This window comes from Aricia agestis, chromosome 14, assembly GCF_905147365.1.
Source record: "Aricia agestis chromosome 14, ilAriAges1.1, whole genome shotgun sequence".
Lineage (NCBI taxonomy): Eukaryota > Metazoa > Arthropoda > Insecta > Lepidoptera > Lycaenidae > Aricia > Aricia agestis.
In genome coordinates this window covers 3,661,347-3,686,253 of record NC_056419.1, presented here as the reverse complement: position 1 = coordinate 3,686,253, position 24,907 = coordinate 3,661,347, and the positions used below count along the sequence as shown (strand labels likewise).

The 24,907-nt window shown below is 36.7% G+C and overlaps 1 protein-coding gene and 1 long non-coding RNA gene across 2 annotated transcripts in view; one reads left to right on the top strand and one right to left on the bottom strand.

The window, feature by feature from the left end:
* Positions 1–2,270: 2,270 nt before the first annotated feature.
* LOC121733713 (organic cation transporter protein-like) overlaps positions 2,271–24,907 on the top strand; it is a 37,198-nt gene continuing 14,561 nt past the window's right edge. Inside the window, exons 1-3 of the mRNA XM_042124062.1 lie at positions 2,271–2,447; positions 4,108–4,321; positions 24,373–24,473. Coding sequence (XP_041979996.1) covers positions 2,305–2,447; positions 4,108–4,321; positions 24,373–24,473 — 458 coding nt within the window. The 5' untranslated portion in view covers positions 2,271–2,304. The remainder of the gene's footprint in view (positions 2,448–4,107; positions 4,322–24,372; positions 24,474–24,907) is intronic.
* On the bottom strand, positions 13,828–15,767 carry LOC121733718. The gene is made up of 3 exons (XR_006036599.1): positions 15,560–15,767; positions 15,276–15,435; positions 13,828–14,466 (listed from the first exon to the last, which is right to left on the bottom strand). It is a non-coding gene; the product is annotated as an uncharacterized LOC121733718 (long non-coding RNA).

Here is a 24,907-nt window from a genome sequence, read left to right as displayed (position 1 = left end):
CTATCTTACGGCCGTTCCCAATATTTGATCTATCTCTGGTTTTGCCCTACTTGAGATAGGAATAGCTCACAATTGACATAAAATATATGTCTCTAATGTCTAATGAGAGCTATTCCTATCTCTAGTAGGGCAAAACCAGAGATAGATCAAATATTGGGAACGGCCGTTAATCGGACGTTGTCTTTCCTAATATGTATAATATTCAGGCTTTATATATTCGTAACCAACAACCCCTCTATACTCCCTAGGCCAGCATATTATACATAACTTACCGAGCACCGCCCCCCCCCCCCCCCCTCCTAATTTTCCCGCAACTCTGTAATTTCCGCGCATACGTGCTTCCACGGCTTAAGGGCGCGTTCAGACGTGCGCGTATTCTACTATAGCGTATGGCAAAACACGCGCGCAGCCTGCGCGCAGGTTCTGCGCAGGTTCAGCGCGTGCCGCGCGCGTGTTTTCCAATATGCTATAGTAGAACACGCGCAGAGCACGCGCACGTCTGAACGCGCTCTTAGACGTGGGAGCACGTATTTTACAACAAATACTAAACACCAAATAAAATTAATCTATACTATAATATTATAATTGGGAAGAGTTTGTTTGTTTGTTTGTTTGTTTGTTTGAACGCGCTAATCTCAGGAACTACTTATCCGATTTGAAAAATTCTTTCAATGTTAGATAGCCCATTCATCGAGGTAGGCTACAAGCTATATTTTATCACACTCAGACTAATAGGAACTAAGAAATAGAGAAAAATGTGGAAAAAACGGGGGATATTATACGAAAGGGCTTATTTGAACGCGCTAATCACAGGAACTACTGGTCCGATTTAAAAAAAATCTTTCAGTGTTAGGTAGCCCATTTATCGAGAAAGGCTATAGGATATATTTTATCACGCTAAGACTAATAAGAGCGAAGAAATAAATGAAAATGTGGAAAAAACGGGGGAAATCTATAGATTAATACGTGAGCCAAAAACTTTGTACTTAACCCTTTTGACGAAAAATGGGGAAACGTAGGTGAATGAAATTTTGCACAGTTATAGTTTATATGGTGAAGGAGTGCATCGAGCTAATATTATTTTGAAATAATGCTTTTATCATACATTTTTTTAACAAATAAATAAAAATTTAATATTATCATGTATTCACACTGTATAGCTTATTGAATAAAATACTATTTGGCCAATTATTTTTACACAATCTACCGAAGCCATATCTTTGAAATTGAGATATACTTACTGCTTAAGTACTTGTATATTATAATTACGTAGGTATAATTTTATATTTGCACTCGCAATAGGCACTAAGCTATAGGAGAGTCAAAAGTGCGTCGAAACGGTTCATATAAATCAGAGGTTCCCAAACTTATTTTGTCTACCGCCCACTTTAAGAACAAATTATATTTTAGCGCCCCCATTGTTTCAATTTAAAATGCATTTTAGCGCCCCCATTGTTTCAATTTAAAATGCATCCTGATGAAATAAATCACCCCCCAAGCCTCTACACAACGCCCTACGGAAAAAAACCGCGCCGTGAGTTCTTAGCCTAGGTCCCCCATCTGCCTATGAATCAACTTCTCTTATAGTAGGTACTTCCACTGAATGAAGAAGATAAAAATATTATGAACAATGTTTTTTGACATCAACAATTTACTATCAATAATAGTAATTGCCTTTAACAATGCATAGATAAGGCTGGCCGCATACGCACGTTTTCTGTATTCGATTTCCTAATGTGGAATTACGATTTGGAATGCCGTGAGACTGAGAGTGAGGCAAAGCAAACGTATGTTTTTCTCACGCGCAGAAACGCCGCGCGTCGGCTTGCACTTGAAACGAACGTGCGGAATTCGTTCCATTCGGAAAAGCCTAACATGTGCAAAATCGAGCACGGAAAACGGCCAGCCTTAGAACACGTCTGACATTCACAACAGCTACTTTAGTAACCTGCAACTCTTCTGATGCTGCGAGTGTCCATGGGCGACAAAAGTTACCTTCCATCAGGTGACCCGTTTGCTCGTTTGCCCCTGGTTTTATAACGAAAAAAATAAAATTGAATAAATACCCGTTCACGCGGTCGAGTGTACATGTGCAGTAGAACCATACATTTGCGCGACACTGTTTCAAGTTTCAAACAACTGTTGACATGCGCATGCGAGACTACTGTCCAGTGTCCATGTCATCGTGGAATCAGAGGCTTTATTTAAAATATAAACTTTTATTTTAACTGAATAAAAGTTTTATTAAAACTTTTTATATAAGTATTATAAGAAAATACGTTTTTTTTTTTTTAATTAAACGAAATGACTACCAATATGGAATTAGTGGATTTGTTAAAGTTCGGAAGATATCAGATGTACCAGTATTTTATAATATGTGTGCCAATTATGATAGTGTCTATGATGAATGTTAATTACATTTTCGTCGCCGAAGATGTCGATCACCGGTAAGTTTATAACTGCTTTTATATATGTAATTTAAAAAAAAACCAGTTTCATACGTCAATGGGTTCACCCTTTGTCGTGGTTTCACCCTTTGGTGGTTTCACCCCTGTCCCCTAGATTTTCAAAACTTGTTAATTTTCAACGTATTCTTTTTGTTAAACCATTTATCAATTTTCATTCCTTATTTTTGTTCAACCCCTTTTTAGGGTTTCGTACTCAGAGGGTAAAAACAGGACCCTATTAGTAAGACTTCATTAACTGTATGTCTGTCTCCAGGCTGTATCTCAAGAACCACTATAGCTAAACTTCTGAACTTTAACAACAAATACTTACTAAAAACAAAAAAAAATATTTAAGGAGGTTCTCAATTCCCATACAACAAACGTGATTTTTTTCCGAATTTTTGCTTGATATCAATAATGGAAACAGCTGGTAGGCACTTCAAATTTTCACAAAATCCTCAATAATAATAATTATACTTTAATAAGTTACTAATAAAATTAAAATAAAATAAATATTTAAGATAGCCGCATATAAAAACACAACTTTTGGCTTATTTCTACAGGGTGTAACAAAAACAAGTGATAATAATTTAGGGTGTGTATGTGTTCCCTGTAGAGAGTTCTCTGTCAAAGTGGCAGCGCTGAAAGACCAAAAAATTTTTTCACTTTTGTATGGGGAAACTCGTGACGCTCGGGCCCTTGCCCATACAAAAGTGAAAAAAAATTTGGTCTTTCAGCGCTGCTACTTTCACAGTGAAATCTCTACAGGGAACACGTATACACCCTAAAGTATTATCACTTGTTTTTGTTACACCCTGTATAATGCTCTATAACGGTACGAATATCTTCCCGCGCGAGTCCGACTCGCACTTGGCCGATTTTATTTCGAAAATAGCAAACATGGCTTTTCCTTAACCGGTTATCCGACTTAGAAATGTTTGTCTCCTCAATGACTCGATTTTCGCAACTCGAATCTCGGTTCGAATTGAATCAAAATAGTATGAGAATTGGGCCCCAGACTCTGTCTGATTGTGTGTATCAAAGGACAATTGGTTCGGCATACAGTTCATTACAATCAGTTCAATAATCGGCTCGTTAAACGTCTGACAACGCAAATAAATTGGTGTTTCAAATCTTTCCATGACTGAAAGTTCAGTGGAAAACGATAGAACAACCGTCTGAATTCACTGGCTTCAGTAGTTTGTATATCTACAGCAGTACCAGAGTACCAGCCGATTACTCCGTTCTTCTGGGGAATCTTACAGCGAAAGCTTAGTTGTATCGTATCTTCACCGGCTTTTTAGTTATGTTTCATTTATTATACCCATTTATTATACCCAAAATATTATTTTAAAAATATGAAATAAATAGGGGTGATAGAGAAGCCAAAAATCAAATAACATTAAAAAGGGCGTAACCGGCGTTTACCGCTTTGTTGCCCGGGGCCAGCGACTTTAAATATTCACAAAATCCTTAGTTAAGTATATACTTAATGTGTACTTTAATATTTAATAATAAAACTTACTTAAATAAAATAAAAACTTAATTATTAAGGGGGGCTCCCATACAAAAGACACTATTTTTTTCCTACTTTCGCTCTATAACGGCACGGAACCCTTCGTGCGCGAGTCTGACTCGCACTTTGCCGATTTTTTTTCAGGTGCCGAGTCCCAGAATGCGACATACATGACAGTACATTATCAGTAGAAATTCCAGAATACTGGCCAAAAGACATCGACGCCAGATGCTACCGGCCTGTTTTAAATAAGGAAAAGTATTTTGAAAATGGAACCTGCTCGAACGAGACTTTCACAGCGACGGTGGAGGAATGCAACGAGTGGATTTATGAACACAACAATTCTATTGTGTCTGAGGTAAGATTTTAAAATTAGTCCAAGACTCTTCATCATTATCAGTATATGGGTGTGTAGGTCTTTTTAGATCTGAAAGGCTGTATTCCTGAAAATACTCTATATTTTCGGGATAAAATTTAGAGTTTGCGTAAGTTTAGAGTCTAAACCTAACTATTAAATATTAATATATAAAATCTAGAGGCTAAAACTTAATTTGAGTTAAATCCGTAAGTACCAATTATAGTAACAAAAATACACACTTCCAATCTTTCGCCTTCATAATCACGTGTAATGCGCTGAATATAAAAAGGATTAGGGTAAATGACTAGTAGATTGGACAGTACCAGTCATTGGAAAAAGCACAAAAACACAATATTTATTAATGTTGCTTTAAAAGTTGCCTGTTTTTAAAGTAAAAGAACGCCTGATTTTAAAGAAAAACAGGTAGTTTTTAAAGCAACCTTAGTAAATATTATAGTGTTTTTGTGCTCTGTCCAATGACTAGAGCTGTCCAATCACTAGTCATGTTCATCACTATAAGGGTTATAAAAAATAAAGAATCCAAGATTTTGCCTGTGTTCTTTTTGGGTTATCTATGTTTTGAGCAAAATGTAACATTTTCCCCGCGTTCCAAATGACGTTAGAAATGCTCACGCTCAAGACCATCTCAAGACCGTAGTTTTTCCCGTTCCACTAGCTTGTGAGCGTCAGTTATACAAACCCAAGTGGAACGGATTATGGATCGTTTTGAGCGTTTTGAGAAAAGTTTAAAAAAAGAACTATATTTTTTTATACATAGGTACATTGAACCGAACTTGGATATTACGATCCTTTTCTTCAAGTCGTAAATAAAAGTAATTTTATTGTTTATAGTAACATTTATTTTAATAAAATATGTAGGTACATAATATTATATTTGTTTCGTTTTTAGTATTACATTTTTTTACTTACTTAAGTAATCATATTTTAATATAGTTAAACTTTTATTATATTTGAGTTTTCACATTGAATCATATTTTAATAACAAAACCACATACTTTGAATATTGACTATTGTCACAATATACATATAAACGTTAGGTAACAATACCGCTTAATGCTTAGTCAAATACGAGTAAGTCAACAGGTATAGGAGAGATATGAGATGTTATTTAATTTATTTAATTAAAATATTATTTGTAATGAAATAATATAAAGTTTTTTTGTCTCTACTCTCTCCTGAAAACTTTCCAAACATGGCTTTCGCGATATAGTTACGTTAAAATTTAAAAAAAACTAGAACGCCCACTTTGACCATGCTTTGACCCATCTTCGTCAAGGGTCGTTTTGAGCGAAAATGATGACGTCATGAGTGACGTCATAGCCGCTATCAAAACGACCCCGGTCGCCAAAGGGAACGGCAGAAGGGGACGTTTTGAGCGTTTTGGTCAAAATTAACGTCATCTGGAACGCAGCCTTTTTAAATACTGTTTTTCTAGATATTATTTTTATTTATCTTAAAGACTTGTTATTAGGTATACATTGTTTAATTTAGGGCTTCATTACACACAATACTTCCTTAAACTATAATTAAAATCAATTAAAACAACATAACTAATTGTCGTTTTGGCGTTCACACGGAGTACGCAATTAATTAACTGTAAAGAACCAGCGGCAATATGAAAGAATATCTGTTACATGTCCTTCGAAGGCATTAGGTTGTTTCCAAACTTACTTAATTAATTACAATTTTAATCATGGAAATAAATTGAGAGAACCTCCAAAACACTTTGCATTAAACCAAGTTTAACTACCGCACTCAGAGACGAATATTAATAACTTATTCGTAATTAAGACGCTCCCCCTACGGAGGTGCCGTAATTTACCGTTTTTAAAGCCTTAACTAATAATTTGAAAGCTACAAAATTATAATAAAAATACAGCAATAATCTACAGTATTTGAACGTTCATTTCATAGTTATTAATTTCTTATTTTTGTTTTTTATACTCATGAATCATGATATTAGCTTCCAAAGTAATACAAATTCACTTAAATTTAAGCATGCATTCAGCATCTCCTTAGTATTTTAAATTACGGTTATTTAAAACACACGCCAATAGATCGACAATTTCATTAACTACATACTGGACGTTTGAATTTTTTTAGGTCAATTTTGAACTAAGATAAGTAAAAAAAAAATAGGATTTGGCGCGATCTCGGCAACGCGGAAAATGTATGGTCAAGGTTGTTTGCTCAGGGGAGGACCTTAAATAAAGATTATAAGCCATTATCTTGATATAAACAATTTTAATGTTCGTCTCTATGTGGCGCAGAATTAATTAATTTTATCAGATGACGCCCGTAACTTCGCTGCACCAAAATTCGTTTATCGCAGGGGAACCGTACATTTTTCAGAAAGGAAAAGTATCCTATATCCTTTCCCGGGACTCAAAGTATCTTCATACCAAATTTCAGCAAAATTGGCTCAGCGGTTTGGTCGCACTTTAGCACTTTTAAAATTAGTATGGAAATTTGTGTTAGATCTAGGTTACTTAAATTAGGGTAGTCTAACCCTAATTTAAGTAACCTGGCCATTTAGCCGAAACTTTTTCGTTTTCGCTTCGTTATAGAATCGCCGATCAAAATGTATGGAATTGACATAAGACGAGTCGAAAGTCAACGTCATATTAACGAATATGTCAATTCCAGAAATTTTTATCGGCGATTCTATACTCTTCTTCTAGATCTTCTATCTACGAAAAGATTTTTGCTCACCACCCTGGACCTAAGAACTACTTTCTTTCTACCCCCGGTTTGATCTTAAGACGCCTATAATAATCCCATTGTCTCCGAACGATGCCAATCCGTTATTGTTGACATCCATTGCACAATCGATACTAGATTGTGTATTTTTATCGATCAATTTAATTGCTATAGCAATTTATTCTACACACGTTTCTGAGACTGATGTCGGCGCATAATTATCTTGAGGCTTCTTCCGTGTGTCACGATTTAAAAATTACCAGTTACCAGTTACCTAGATGACATGGTTGTTCTAAAGTTCTAAACATATACTACACTTCGTATTGTTTGAAACAAATGGGCTACCGCGACCGTAACCACACCTCCTGATCACAGACGTTAAAAAATCGGCCGAGTGCGAGTTGAACTCGCGCACGAAGGGTTCCGTACCATTATGGAGCAAAAAGTTCACCGGGACAGCTAGTAAACAATAAAAAAACACAATTCTTGCCTAAATTGTGTTTTTTTTATTGTTTACTGGCTGTCCCGGTGAACTTTGTGTCACTTTAAAACCTTCCCTGGACTTCTACGAATATTTTAAGACTAAAATCAGCCCAATCCGTCCAGCCGTTTTCGAGTTTTAGCGCGACTAACACATTTGAAAATCCATTTTTATACAGGGTGTAACAAAAATAAGTGATAATACTTTAGGGTGTGTACGTGTTCCTTGTAGAGAGCTCACTGTGAAAGTAGCAGCGCTGAAAGACCAAATTTTTTTTTCTTCTTTGTATGGGGAAACTCGTGACGCTCGGGAACTTGCCCATACAAAAGTGAAAAAATTTTTTCGTCTTTCAGCGCTGCTACTTTCACAGTAAAATCTCTACAAGGAATACATACACACCCTACAGTATTATCACTTATTTTTGTTACACACTGTATAATATAGCTGTCCCGGTGACCTTCGTGTCACTTTAAAACCTTCCCTGGACTTCTACGAATAGGTATTTTAAGACTAAAATCAGCCCAATCCGTTCAGCCGTTTTCGAGTTTTAGCGCGACTAACACATTTGAAAATCCATTTTTATATAATATAGCTGTCCCGGTGACCTTCGTGTCACTTTAAAACCTTCCCTGGACTTCTACGAATATTTTAAGACTAAAATCAGCCCAATCCGTTCAGCCGTTTTCGAGTTTTAGCGCGACTAACACAATGCAAACAAGTCAAGTAACAGACCAAAAAGGCGTAAAAACAATGAACAATTGCATGAATTCCCACCCCAAGTACAGCTTAAACAGCTTTATTCTAAGACCTTGCCCATAACTAAACAGAAGAAAAGCGACCTCATGACGTTGTGTCAGAAAGGTGTTATCCCCGAAGAATATCATCTCTATCTGATATTGATAGGCCTGAGAGACTGCCAGAACCCGCAGTTGATGAAGAGTCTGCAGAAGAATAAAAAAGTCATAATTTTGTACCTACTTACCATTATTACTTACCTTTTTAGTTTTGATATCGACACGGTAATAAATGTTGTCTATTCAGATACTTGGAAGTTGTTTTTTTATTTCAAAAACACTTTAAAGGATTTAAACTTAACTGTATGAATAATGTTATAATAAGTACATAGTTTCTTTTAAATCTTACAGGTAAAATCAAGTAAATACAGAGCTTTCCTCGATTATTACCTAAATTCATTCTATATTCACATTATTTTAATAGTTAATATTCGAATATTACCAATAACTTCACATTTTCATTAAAATTACTAAAATTTAGTGGCAAATAAAGGTTTGATTTCTATTAGTACTCTTACTTCAGATACACACAAAGAAAGTTGAATATTTTATCTATTAAATGACATTTAAAAAATATACTTATATACATTTAAATTAAATTATACTAAAATATCAAGCTGAACTTTCAAACCTCAATATCTCATTTTGGCAAAATGTCCACTTACTCGTATCATGTTTGACCAGTAAGCAGACGACATTTGAAAATCTATTTTTATATATAAGATATAGATTTTATTTTAATTTTATTATTACCTATTTATTATTATTGAAGTATAAATACACCTGAGTCTTTTTTGAACATTTCAAGTGCCATATATTATACTAGATGTCCCGCGCGGCTTCGCTCGCGTAAATTAGGAATTTTACAGAAACGGTACATTTTCCCATAAAAAATATTTCCCCCGTTTTTCCCACATTTTCCTAAGTTTCTTCGGTCGTATTAGTCTTAGCGTGATAATATAATATAGCCTGTAGTCTTACTCGATAAATGATCTATCTAACACTGAGATAAGTTTTTAAATCGGACCTGTAGTTCCTGAGATTGACGCGTTCAAGCAAACATACTCTTCAGGTTTACAATATTAGGTAGGTATAGATTTTTTTTTATTATTGCTTGACAAACTCGAGTCTCGATCTAAAAGACTATGAAATGGTATAATATCGTAGTGATGATGATGATGATGATGATGAATGTAATTTGCATAGTAGCATATTATGCTTTCTGTTCTTAAAACAACGCCGAAACTCCCAAACTTGTATCTATAAAGAATCAGGAGTTCTCTCAGCACCTTCCGAACCACTGTATACCAGGTATACCTCGGTGCAAAATCTTACTTGTTGGTAGCATATGCTTAGAATACTTCTCACGAAACCGAAGTCACCACATGTTTCCCTATAAGTTTTGAGGAGTTCCCTCGATTACTTATGGATCCTTCATCAGATCACCACTTTTGTAAATATAATACCAAATTGGGATGATACCCTATATACCAAAAGAAAAATTTTGAAAATCGGGTAACAAACGGCGGAGTAATCGTTGAACATAAGAAAACGAACATAACACCTCCCCCATTTTGAAAGTCGGTTAAAATTGTAGCCTATGTGTTATTCTGATGTATAAGCTATATTATTGTAAAGTTTCATTAAATTCCGTTCAGTAGTTTTTGCGTGAAAGAGTAACAAACATCCATACATCCACACATCCACACATCCATACATCGATACATCCAAACAAACTTTCGCCTTTATAATATTAGTAGGATAAGGTACCTGTTGCCAGTATTTATACCGAGCAAAAATCTGCGAAAATTTCCACTCTCTAGTTATTAACGTTATTGAGATACAGCCTGAAGACAGATAGACGGACCGACGTTGAAGTCTTAGTAGAAGAGTCTCGTTTTTACCCTTTGGGTACGGAACCCTAAAAAGTGTGCACTGTGGAGGTAGATTATAGATGTGTATACCTATACACACCTATAATCTACCTCCACAGTGTGATGGTAGATTATTATAGGTGTGTATAGGTATACATATGATTGTGACTACCTAGTCACAATCATCATAATGCATCAGCATACTGAGACCAACTGAAGAACTAAGAGCAGTGTTTTTAAACCTTTTTTGTGATGCGACCCAGTTGTATGAAGATATATTTTGCAACCCCCCACCTTTTTCTTTTTTATCAACTTGTATGACGATAAAAAAGAAAAAGATATTAATGAATATAATATCCTTTTGTGTAAAACCTCCTACTAGATATTTCAATATTTTTAATCGCTATTTTTTTTTACTGAAACGGTTCTCTCGACTTTTGGCGACGCCCCTGCAGAAGCTTTGGGACCCAAAGGTTTAAAAAACACTGATGTAGAGACACTAGGAAATTGGTATAGATAATAATATGAACGTAGTTGTAAGTACCCTAATAGCACATTTACATTGGTCCATGGTTGGGCCTCGGTTATTGGCTCGGTTGGCCAACAGTTAGATTTGGCACACCTGATTGCAAAGCAGCCAACGATGGCGGCCAACGATGGCCTAATGGTTGGCCCATCATTGTTTTCTTTTGTTGGGCCTACGTAGCATTTTATGAAGGTAGTTTGTTGGGCCTGCCGCATGGTTGGCCAACAGTTAGATTTGGCACACCTGATTGCAAAGCAGCCAACGATGCTGGCCAACAATGGGCCAACATAAAGGCCGTCAAAAGGCCTACGGTTGGTATATTTCATGCTTACTTGTGTAGGACCAACATTGTTAGGTTAACGTAGGGCCTACTGGATAGTCCCACGTAGGGCCTACTAGATAATATGGTTCGTTGGGCCTACTAGATATGGTTCTACGTTGGGCCTACTGGACAGTCCCACGTAGGGCCTACTATATATGGTTCTACGTAGGGCCTACTAGATATGGTTCTACGTTGGGCCTACTAGATATGGTTCTACGTTGGGCCTACTAGATATGGTTCTACGTTGGGCCTACTAGATATGGTTCTACGTTGGGCCTACTAGATATGGTTCTACGTTGGGCCTACTGGATAGTCCCACGTAGGGCCTACTAGATATGGTTCTACGTTGGGCCTACTGGATAGTCCCACGTAGGGCCTACTAGATATGGTTCCACGTTGGGCCTACTGGATAGTCCCACGTAGGGCCTACTAGATATGGTTCCACGTTGGGCTTACTCTGCATAGTCCCACGTAGGGCCTACTAGATATGGTTTAACGAAGGGCCAACTGAAAATTAATATGTGTAAGGCCAACATTGTTCATTGACGTAGGGCCTATCGAAGAAATTGTATGTAGGGCTAACGTAATGCTCATAATGTGGGGCCAACTTTATGTTCAGAACCATATTCCCACTGCAGGTTAAGGGTTGGATCATAATACCGGACATTGCTGTCATCCCATACAAAATGCTGTGGTCCGGTATTGTGCTCTGTATTGTAACCCAACCTTTAACCTGCAGTGAGGCTATGGTTCTGAAAATAAAGTTGGCCCCACATTATAAGCATTACGTTAGTCCTACATACAATTAAAGAGAAAGTAAATAAATTGACAAAATGCTTCATTACGAATTAAATTAATAGTCGATTGACAATACAACTTGGCCTCACACATAAACAAATGTATTTAAAAAAAAAAAACAAAAAATATAATGGTTACAGTAATTTATTTGAATTATTATGCCTAAGTATAAAAACTTCGAAGTCATAAACTACAATTAAACCAAGTAGACATACTAAACAAATAGTGGCCAAAGGAATAATTTCCTCTGACGCCTAGAGATATAAAGGCACTGAAGATAGGACAGGCAAAAACAAAATATTATCTCTTATTTGCAACTGGTCAATGAAAGTGACCCTAGCATAATACCTTTTTAGCCAGACAGGAGACAAATGAACAAACTGATACAGCAGAAAGTAAGCAAGAGATTGTAATGTTGATGCATTACAATCTCTTGCTGCATGGTGTTGCACCACTAACCGTATTGTTAGTGGTGCAACACCATGCTAACGAAAGGGAAACAGATGAATTGTTCGTCATTATTGAAACTGGGCAGTAGTAAACATTTTCTACTTATATCAGAAGGACTAAGATTCACGCTTTGTACGCAATTACTGACCATATATATACCCAACTTGCTGCTATGAATGGGTTCTTTGTAAAAGTCAGTTTTGTTTACAAAGCAGTTGCACCTCAAAGTATAGGAACTTACATCAGTTTCCACAATAGATTTAACAATAACAATATCACCATTTGAAGTAACAAAACAGGAATTTTTCTCTCTTTGTGAGGTACCAATAACGTAATCATTGTAATGTATTTTTCTTATCTGTCCATTTTGTTCTTTAATAGGTTTTCTTTTAGTAATATTCTTTTTTTCAGAGTTACAATTCTCACCCATTCTTTTAGCAACCTGCTCTAATGGCATGTTATGACCACGAACCATGTTCTTTATTTTAGACATAAAATTCTCAAAGGGAAATGCCGAAAAGTTATCAAGATGGCCAAAGTTATATGCGTCATCTGCAAAATGGAGCAGATTGTGGACGTTATATACAAGAAATTCGTTGCTGTACAAATCTGACATGTATAGAACAAAACAATGTAGCAAGTCGCCGGCGTACTGTCGCCATTCATCATGTTTACAAATATTTGCAGTGCATAATATGTAAATTGCACAGTGCAATAAAAGAAAATGCGCGTACAGTGTTTTGCTTAACACACCACGTAAAACAACAGGGCCTAAATACAAAATGAAAGCTCTGAACTCCGTAGCTTTCCAATATTTGAACATATTGATAGGTCTAGGATGTCTGGAAAATTCAGTGGGATATTTATCCCGTATCACCCGTAAACGTTCTGATATTTCGCCTATTTTCGAAGCAGGCATTCTGCATTTTTTTGGTCCATTTTCTAACCAACACCTTATCAGTTTTTTTACAACCCCCAGACACACCAAGTGCATGTAATCTAAAGGTACTTGGGTTATTAACCCTACATCAAGTTCAGATAGTATACTTTTTGATTGCTGGTGCTCGTCGCCATACAATTGATTTGAAAATCCAGCATCAGTTCTAAGGCGCATATCTGATGTGTATAACCAAACAGTCCTCCCCAGATATGTACCTTCTTGCTCGCATTTCTCACACCCATACAGTGAATTGAATGACTTAATACTTTTCAAAAAAGATCGCGCTGGTGCATCTGCTATTATGCAACTCACTCGGAAGTTATAATGTTGTCCATTAACAACCAACCCATGCTTTTCTAAATGGAGACATTCATCGACAAAAGGTCTAAGATAATCATTGGCATCGTTAGGTTTTGAAGAGCCATAATAAATTCCTACAATAATTGGTTCTTTATCAATGGACTGATCTAAAATGCTTAAAATAGGCCAAAATGAATTGCTGCTACTGGAATGCACTGGTAAACCATCAACATTAAGAGTTATAGTTATGTAAAAAGTACTTCCAAATTGTGACAGTTTTCTTTGCATCACAGGATAGTAATTTGAACATAAACCAGCAGAAGCTCTTTTTTTTAACTGATTTTCAAGCCCAAAATACACATACGAGCCTCCTGCACATTGGACAACATTAATACTCCTTGGTGTCTGTAACAAAACGCGAGCATCTTTTGGCAAACTTGGATGGTATACTTGCAATCCTTCCAGTAGATGATTGAGTGCGGAGTGTGAAATATTGTACCGTTTAGACCAAGAAACTAGAAATGATTTTAAAACACTGTCATTTGTGTCAAACAGAAGGGGACTGTTTGGCAAATTAACATTGATAGTGACGTCATCGTCACTGTCACCGAGCATATTATTTGTATAGTTTGATTCACGAGTAAAATTACTGTTACCGACATCTACAGTATATGGTTGATTAGGTGGACTAGTTTCCCCACTGAGCCCGTTTAACTCTACAGATATTTCTTGTATCTTTAAGGCTAAATGTCTTTTCTTATTTCTAGTTGACAGCCCTGTGTAACGTTGATTATTGCTGGATAGAAGTTGGCTCAATTGTCCTGCGTCTGCTTTCTCGACCTCCATCTCTATCTTTGGAGAAGCGGAACCAGTTGCTAACCACGGTCTTTATCTCGTTTTCTGTAGCCGTTTCGGCGACTTTGTGCCGACGGAGAGCTTCTAAAATAACAAATTTATCGATTTTAGACGCGCTTTTATCCTACTATACCCTATTTTATTTAACATTAGAGAGTTACAAACTTAAATAATTAACTGTAAAAACAAGTTAGCTCTACAACCTTGCTTTTTGCAAATACTGTCGACGTCACCGCGATTGAATACCTCTTTTAAGGAAAGCAAATAAAGTTTGTATAACTTTTCTAATGTTAAAAAAAAACGAAGTTTAGATAACATTACAAAATGTGACTTTAGTCGCATTTGGTCCACTACAAAAAAAATTTGGTCCACTTCTCATTTGGTTAACTTTTGTTTAATATTTTTTATAAGACCTGTCATGGCATTCAAGGATGCAAAGAAAAGAAATTGAAATTAAAGACAAACGGTATTGCGGGTTGTACAGATGTGGACTCACAGGTGCAAATACAAGAAATTTATATTAGAGAAATTACACGGTTACATACACAACAGACCAACCGCAACCAGATAAGTCACAGGAGAATTTTCATTAAAACAAATATTTTTATTTGTGATTATCATAATCATAGTTAGAATTAAAATATTTTTGTAGTTATACATATAAATAGAATAACTAAAAAATATACTTATTTTTACCTGTTACTCTTTCACAGATTGTCATGAGTCATTACAAATCAACCAAAACCAAATGTCCTTCAAATAAAAAAATTATACATACAATATTTAACCAAAAAATTAATACATATATGTTAGCAGAGTTAGAAAGGTAACCTGTTATTTAAACTTTATATAGGTAGTTATATTACTTACGTTTTTAGAAGAGGCTTACTTACCAGTAACAACTTTAATTAAAAGGTGATCTTGTAGCTTATGTTTTCCATTTTTGCCTGACCAATTACAGATTTCCGCAAGTTTGTTTGAAAACAGTTTTTCAAGAATCCTCCTTAATATTGCTGATGTTTTGTTACCGCCTACATAGCTCAAGTGGTTAACCTACAACAAAATATTTTGCACATAGTGCTTGCACATACATACATTCCAGACAGCCAAAAGATAAATAGCGTAATAGGTACTGCCTAGTGTAGTCAGTCATTATAAAAATAATTAAAAAGCTTACAAGTAGCATGTAATTTTCGTCCACTGTTAGCCAGACATCAATCTTTTTAATCTCTTCGATCTGGGTGCATGGTAAATTGACTCCTTCTGGCAGGGACAGGGCTTGATAACCAACAGCTACAGCCGTCGCAGTTGCTCCAGAGCGTAGTCTTTCCAATATTTCTTTTTGGTTTAATTGCAGTTCCTTGATGCCTTCCTCGAGTTTGGCAAGGTGTCAAGCAATCACAGCTAAAATTGTGAAAAATATCGATTAACATTACCTACTGATAAAGCTTATATCTATCTATCTATGTGACTATTTGTAACTACACAATATGCCAACGAGTTAATGGCGGTTAGGGATTAAGGTAGGGTTAGATGTTTTATAAAATTATTAATACCATATTTTAGAGCTCCTGGTCTCTCTAAAATAAGGCGCTTTCCCTACTAATATTATAATTAAAATTATTATATATAAATAAATAAAGTAGGGAAAGCGAACAGCTGAACCAATTGTGATGAAATTTGGTATCGAGATAGTTTGGCACTCAGGGATAAAAAGAGGCTATTTTTACTGGTGTCCATGGTGTTAATGTAAAAGGGTTTCTATGCGGCCGAAGTCACGAGCAACAAGAGAGACCTCATGTAATGTCTTATTAAATTAATGCTCACCATTTGATGCAACCACAGAAGATGTCGAAATACCTGAAGTTTGTCGTACAAGTACACCTGGAAATTGATGTGGTGTTGTTAAGTGTTATCCATCTCTGCCTCAGTCTCCTCCGCTATTTGTTTTCTGCCGGGCTCTGTAACAAATAAACATGTACTTAACTAGTTTTCCCAATCAGTGCTTCATTATGTAGATGGGGCACAATAGGGGAAATTAATGTTCCCTCTATTGAACACTGATATACTAGATATCAACAAAAATACTTGCCTTTTGGTGGTTTTGGAAAATTCATTCAATGGCCATCATCTTCTTCTTCACTGGATACTGACAGATATCTTGTAGTTATTTTGTGTTTTCTTTTTAGCTTAATGTCTAGTTCTACTTCGGAATTAAGTTCGGCTTCTTTACATTTCTTTCTAGCACTGAGAAGGTCATCTAAAATCATACGAATAAAACATATTTTATTTCATGGAAAATCTATAATAGAAATGGAAGCAGAGCTAGGTACCTACTGTGTCTGTTTGCCTGCTTACTTATCCAAAGGTAGGTATTTGGGACTTTAGAAAACTCCCTTACATACCTAGTATCATTACATTACTGACTTACCAGTTACATAAAAAATGCGTCGAATTCCAAAAACATTCCACGTGTCATCATCTAAAATTGTGCCCGTAAGACATTTCTTGATCTTTTCGGAATTTTTAAATGGAGGCCAAGCACTATGTTTCTTAGTGGGTGAAATCCAAGACGAGCGCACAATAGCGACGCTGTCATTCTCACTAAATTCAACGACGCTATACATTTCTGAAATGAGTAAACCAATTACCTAACCTAGTAGGTACCTATCTATCTTGGGAAATGAACGTAAATCGGGCTATTACAATGATTAATATGATATATTATATAATATTATTGTATTGACTACCCCGTAAGTATAATACTTATTTCAGTTAGGTCCTTACATAAGTTTTTGAGGTTTTGTCATGATTTTGTTAGAAAATTTTAAAGAACATGGCGGTTCGGCGTCCCCCGCCTTAGCGTCTCTCTTTCACTACCTACTTTCTTTCTTAATACAATAATCTCTCTTTGTTTGATACACACTGTAAACGTAGCTAATCTTAAAAATATTACTTTCTACTTACTTTAGGAATAGATATTCCGTTTTTTATCCTCTTGAAACCATGAAATTACAGGTATTTTCTTTTCTGCATCCAAACACTACGAGCACAAAATAGAAAGAATGCTAACGCTAGGCTTGGGTAAAAAAAATATATATATCAAAATATCGATATTTTTTCAGAAAATAATCGATATATTATATCGGCGATTTTTTATTCTTTTATATATCGATTTTCGATATTTATTTTCGGATATCAAAAACGATATTTCGCTTCGAATTTTCATTTTTTATTATATAATTTTTGAGATTGCCAACTATACAGGGTGCAATTAAACCTTCCTGCCAAATTTTTCCAGGGCTTAGGTATCATTAGGAGAATCCATTTAACCAAAAAAAATTGGGTGTTATTTTTTTGTTAATGACATATTTTATCCCATTTAAAATCGTTGCAGAATGCTCACTCGCGGCGGTGGGTGTGATCGGGGGTGACGCGGGGCGAGGCGCGCGCGCGGGGGCACGTCACGCGCGGGCGACTCGTAGGCCGGTATAAATAGTCAGTACTTAAGATGCGACCCGGTCTCAAGACGCGGTTCGGCTCTGTGATTGGCCCAAATTTTGACAGCCAACCAATCACAGAGCCTGAACCGTGTCTTGAGACCGAGATGCATCTTGAGTACTGACTATTTATACCGGCCGTAGTGTCCGTTGTAGTGTTTTTTAGGATAACTTTCGGAAGCCATTTCTCAACATTTTAGTACTGAGTGATTATAAAAGAAAAAATACGTGTATTTTTATTTTTGACAAGGATCAATAAATATATCAAAATTTGGCAGGAAGGTTTAATTGCAGCTTGTATTAGTGAGGGAGCCCTAGAACAATTTTTTTGTGATTACTAACAAGCAAATTTTTTGTGAATAGCTACATTTTGATATTTAAGATGAACAACATTTTTATTTTAGGTCAAGGACAAGGACAAGGTTACTTTTAATTTATATAACTATTAACCTACAAATATTATACAAAAAATCTGCTGGTCAGGGTTCCGTTTTAGGGTACAGTAGTCAACCAAGTTTTGTTGATTACAGAACCCTAAAACCTTGTCTTACAAATAAAACAATCCATATTTTAGGACCATCAAGTCAAAGTATGAAATACTTTCTATCTCTGTTAGCTACCACTTTCGAGATTTTTCGAAAATAAAAATGTTGTTCGTCTTATCAAAATGTAGCTACTCACAAAAAATTTGCTTGTTAGTAATCACAAAAAAATTTGTTCTAGGGCTTCCGTAATACGAGTATTTCTAATTAGTCTGTGCTTCCGTACTATATAGATAACCTTCTCGAGGCTCGAGGCTTAAGCAAAAAATATCGATATATCGGAATATCGATATTTTTAAAAAATATATATCGATACATTTGAAAAGTATCGATACGATATATATCGATATATTTTTTCCATTTGCCCATCCCTAGCTAACGCATCAGACAGCTCACAGCGCTCTTCCATAGTGAAAAGATGTGCTTGTGCCATATAACCGCACATGTTGATTTTGACATTTTGTTTTTTTTATAATGGGACTAAAATTATTCACGGAGATTCTTTCATAACCTTAATGGCATGAATTACACCATCAATATAATCACGATTCCGTGATAATATTGATGGTGTAAGCGGCCGAATCGCAGAATTTATTTATTTATTTTTATTAGGAACAACAACAGCCATCATTCTTATATCACTAATGACACTTGTAGGTATAGCTAATATTATTTTGTAAGCTATAATACATTTTAGGCAATTATAAGCTATACTTAACAGTAGGAAGTAGGGCCAATAATAGTTGTTCACTTATTACAATCTTAAATAGATGTTATTAAAAACTTAATATAACAACTTGTGTAAGAATTTTTTTTTTTATTAATCATGATTTTTTATCAGAGATTCTTGAAATCCACGCAATACTGGGGGGCGTGGCTTCCACAGATTATGCGATCTCGTTGGGCCTACGTTGGTACATATGTGTTGTAGGCTACACAACCAAAAACACTTAAAGGGCCTTCGTTGGCAGATTGTTGAATTTCACTGTTGGCAGCAGAACGTAAAATCAATGTTGGGCCTATGTTGGGTATTTGTACATATGTGTTGTAGGCTACACAACAGAAAGCCACAGTAGGGCCTTCGTTGGCCGGTTGTCACCAATCACTGTTGGAAAACTATAACAAAATATATGTTGGGCCTACGTTGGGTATTTGTACAGATGTCCTGTAGGCTAGACAACCAAAAGCCACAGTAGGGCCTTCGTTGGCAGGTTATCACCAATCACAGTTGGGAAAATAAAACAAAATATATGTTGGGCCTATGTTGGGTATTTGTACATATGTGTTGTAGGCTACACAACCAAAAACACTTAAAGGGCCTTCGTTGGCAGATTGTTGAATTTCACTGTTGGCAGCAGAACGTAAAATCAATGTTGGGCCTATGTTGGGTATTTGTACATATGTGTTGTAGGCTACACAACAGAAAGCCACAGTAGGGCCTTCGTTGGCCGGTTGTCACCAATCACTGTTGGAAAACTATAACAAAATATATGTTGGGCCTACGTTGGGTATTTGTACAGATGTCCTGTAGGCTACACAACCAAAAGCCACAGTAGGGCCTTCGTTGGCAGGTTATCACCAATCACTGTTGGGAAAATAATACAAAATATATGTTGGGCCTATGTTGGGTATTTGTACATATGTATTGTAGGCTACACAACCAAAAACACTTAAAGGGCCTTCGTTGGCAGATTGTTGAATTTCACTGTTGGCAGCAGAACGTAAAATCAATGTTGGGCCTATGTTGAGTACTTGTATAGATGTTCTGTAGACTACACAACCAAAAGCCACTGTAGGGCCTTCGTTGGCAGGTTATCACCAATCACTGTTGGGAAAATAATACAAAATATATGTTGGGCCTATGTTGGGTATTTGTACATATGTATTGTAGGCTACACAACCAAAAACACTTAAAGGGCCTTCGTTGGCAGATTGTTGAATTTCACTGTTGGCAGCAGAACGTAAAATCAATGTTGGGCCTATGTTGAGTACTTGTATAGATGTTCTGTAGACTACACAACCAAAAGCCACTGTAGGGCCTTCGTTGGCCGGTTGTCACCAATCACTGTTGGAAAACTATAACAAAATATATGTTGGGCCTACGTTGGGTATTTGTACAGATGTCCTGTAGGCTAGACAACCAAAAGCCACAGTAGGGCCTTCGTTGGCAGGTTATCACCAATCACAGTTGGGAAAATAAAACAAAATATATGTTGGGCCTATGTTGGGTATTTGTACATATGTGTTGTAGGCTACACAAACAAAAACACTTAAAGGGCCTTCGTTGGCAGATTGTTGAATTTCACTGTTGGCAGCAGAACGTAAAATCAATGTTGGGCCTATGTTGGGTATTTGTACATATGTGTTGTAGGCTACACAACAGAAAGCCACAGTAGGGCCTTCGTTGACTGGTTGTCACCAATCACTGTTGGAAAACTATAACAAAATATATGTTGGGCCTATGTTGGGTATTTGTACAGATGTCCTGTAGGCTACACAACCAAAAGCCACAGTAGGGCCTTCGTTGGCAGGTTATCACCAATCACTGTTGGGAAAATAATACAAAATATATGTTGGGCCTATGTTGGGTATTTGTACAGATGTCCTGTAGGCTACACAACCAAAAGCCACAGTAGGGCCTTCGTTGACTGGTTGTCACCAATCACTGTTGGAAAACTATAACAAAATATATGTTGGGCCTATGTTGGGTATTTGTACAGATGTCCTGTAGGCTACACAACCAAAAGCCGCAGTAGGGCCTTCGTTGGCAGGTTATCACCAATCACAGTTGGGAAAATAAAATAAAATATATGTTGGGCCTATGGTGGGTATTTGTACAGATGTCCTGTAGGCTACACAACCAAAAGCCACAGTAGGGCCTTCGTTGGCCTGTTGTCACCAATCACTGTTGGAAAACTATAACAAAATATATGTTGGGCCTATGTTGGGTATTTGTACAGATGTCCTGTAGGCTACACAACCAAAAGCCACAGTAGGGCCTTCGTTGGCAGGTTATCACCAATCACTGTTGGGAAAATAATACAAAATATATGTTGGGCCTATGTTGGGTATTTGTACATATGTGTTGTAGGCTACACAACAGAAAGCCACAGTAGGGCCTTCGTTGACTGGTTGTCACCAATCACTGTTGGAAAACTATAACAAAATATATGTTGGGCCTATGTTGGGTATTTGTACAGATGTCCTGTAGGCTACACAACCAAAAGCCACAGTAGGGCCTTCGTTGGCAGGTTATCACCAATCACTGTTGGGAAAATAATACAAAATATATGTTGGGCCTATGTTGGGTATTTGTACATATGTATTGTAGGCTACACAACCAAAAAGACTTAAAGGGCCTTCGTTGGCAGATTGTTGAATTTCACTGTTGGCAGCAGAACGTAAAATCAATGTTGGGCCTATGTTGAGTACTTGTATAGATGTTCTGTAGACTACACAACCAAAAGCCACTGTAGGGCCTTCGTTGGCAGGTTATCACCAATCACTGTTGGGAAAAAAAAACAAAATATTTGTTGGGCCTATGTTGGGTATTTGTACATATGTGTTGTAGGCTACACAACCAAAAACACTTAAAGGGCCTTCGTTGGCAGATTGTTGAATTTCACTGTTGGCAGCAGAACGTAAAATCAATGTTGGGTCTATGTTGAGTATTTGTATAGATGTTCTGTAGGCTACACAACAAAAAGCCGCAGTAGGGCCTTCGTTGGCATTTTACTGTTGGCGGCGGAACGTAAAATTTATGTTGGGCCATTGTTGGCTCTTCGTTCGGAATTTTAGTGTAGGAATTTACGATTGGCTTTTTGTAGGCCCTTTGTTGGGATTTTCTCACACCATTCCCCGACAGTTTACCAACCGTTGGCAATCGTTGGCCAACGGAGTGTGCTACTAGGGTAGGCACCGTCATGCCAAAAGCAATTGCATGTAGAGACTAGAATGGAGCGCTAAGAAAAAGAAGGTATATGAAGAGACGTCTCTAATTATACCACGCCTAGAAATTGGTACATATTATATTAGTTTCTACTATGGACGTTGGGGTAGGTAAAGGCACCATCTTCCCTAAAGCAATTATAAGTTTAACTTGACTTAATCTCCAAGACTATTTATACCGCCGCGAAATGGAACGAAGGCGACTTTTTGAAAGAAACAGTGCAAAATATATTTAAATTATAGTGAACTGGGTCAATTCAGACCGCAACGCGACGAGGCGAGGCGAGGCGCGGCGCGGCATAAATTTGTATGGATTTGACAGATTTCAATTGCGCGAGGCGAGATGCCAATCTGTCAATTCAGTACATAAATGCATCTACGCGTCGGGTTGCGGTCTGAATGAACCCCGTCAACAAAAAAAATTAGATGACGCCCGCAACTCCGTTGCGTCAGAATTCGTTTATAGCGCGGGAACCGTACATTTTTCCGGGATGAAAAGTGTTCCTATGTTCCTTTCCCGGGACTCAAAGTATCTCAACATCAAATTTCAGAAAAATCGGTTGAGAGGTTTGGGCGTGAAGAGATAACAGACAGACAGACAGAGATACTTTCGCGTTCATAATAAACAATAATATTAGTATGGAAGTATTGATATCTTTGAAATCCAATCATAAGGAACTAACAACACAATATAGTCTATTCGAGCATAAAAAGTATATATTTAGTTTTAAGCCTAAGTCTAATGATGGTATAAGTATTGACATAGACAAAGGAAAATATTATATTAATTAGTATAACTATATAGTATAAGGTCTGTGGTATTGACTAGTTTTTCCGTAAGGTTTTCGTCAATTTCTATTTCCTCAAAGATTATGTGTTTTAGGGTTCCTTAGTTCGGTCCATCATAAGCATAACAATTAACATCCAAATGGTAAATGCTAAAATGATGAAACTTTGCACGGATATACCTATTACCTACTGTGGCGATATTTCCATATTATACATTTTAGTATCCGCTTTATCTGCATCTTCTTGAAGGTTTTTTTGTTTATTCATTGCCCTGTGTTACTTCTAAACTTTAGGAGATAGTAGTACAAAACGTATAAAAAATGCTTGCTCATTTCTTTAAAACAAAATAGCTCAATAAACAATAATGGATAACTACAGAACCTTATAGATGACACACATACTTGGCCGGATTTTATTAATATTATGCACATAATCAGCCTTCGATCTTCACGTACATAATATGTGATATATGACGTAACAAACATACTTATTAACATTATCATTATGTAATACAGTAGGAAGTCGATTAACAGGAATAATTTGACGACCTCTGTGGCTCAGTTGGTGGGCTATTGGTAGCTCAAGCCGGGGGTCGCGGGTTCGAATTATATTATTAATATAATAATAATATGTAATAATAATATCGAGTGCGAGTTTCTTACGCCGGTTCTTCTCGCCGGGATAGTTCCCGAACCGGTGGTAGGCACCATTAGTATCAACGTTCTGAAAGAATTTGTCACAAATCATAGGTATCTAAGTATATCACTATCACTACATATTATAAAACAAAGTCGTTTTTAGGTAGTTTTTTAGGGTTCCGTACCCAAAGGGTGAAAACGGGACCTACAGACTTTTATTTACAGATTAAAAAATTGCGGGACGTAGCTTTTGCGGCGGTACCGACCAACGCGGGCCACGGGTAGTAATAAATATAATTAAAAACTACTGAATCGATTTTAATCATTTCTTCAGTGAGTGACATAGACTATAATATATTTTATGCCCGTGCGAAGCCGGGGCGGGTCGCTAGTACATAATACATAATAATTAATAATATTTACTGGTATGTAGAATTCGTCAGTAGAGTTTGGCCGTGTAGATAGGGATTGCAATCCGGAATATACATTTTCCAATGGTAGTCCGGATAATGGCGAATCCGTAGGTATATTAAGGCCGGATTATCGAGTTTTCACTATAACCTGTTATTCCAGCTGAACCTTGGCTGCCACTCCTGGAAGTCGACGCTGGTGGGTACCATCCACAACACTGGAATGATGTTCTCCATGTCCGTGGCTGGATGGATAGCTGATAAGTAAGCATAATATTATAGCAATAATAATAATAATAACTCCCACACCGGTTTCGGTGACGGCATAGTAAAAGGAGGGGAAGTAAGTTATCTTCATATAAAGGCACCGCGAGCGGCTTGTATGTGTGCGCCATAGTATCAATGCGTCGACACCTACGGCACACAACAAAATCTCGGCCAGTTTTATAAGGCTGGTACCGCCGAGATTTCGTTGTGTGCCGTACGTGGCGACGCATTAATAATAATAATAATAAGTTTATTTCTCCCAAAAATTACATATTATGCAATTTGTGGGAGACATGGAGCCCAAACTAAGCCAAGGCCTGTATATTGGTACCCCAGGCCCCCCCTCACAAACAAAATACGGAGTAACAAAGTGACAACTAATAATATTATAATATTCTATAGCAATTTATTCTTACATTTATCTTAACTAC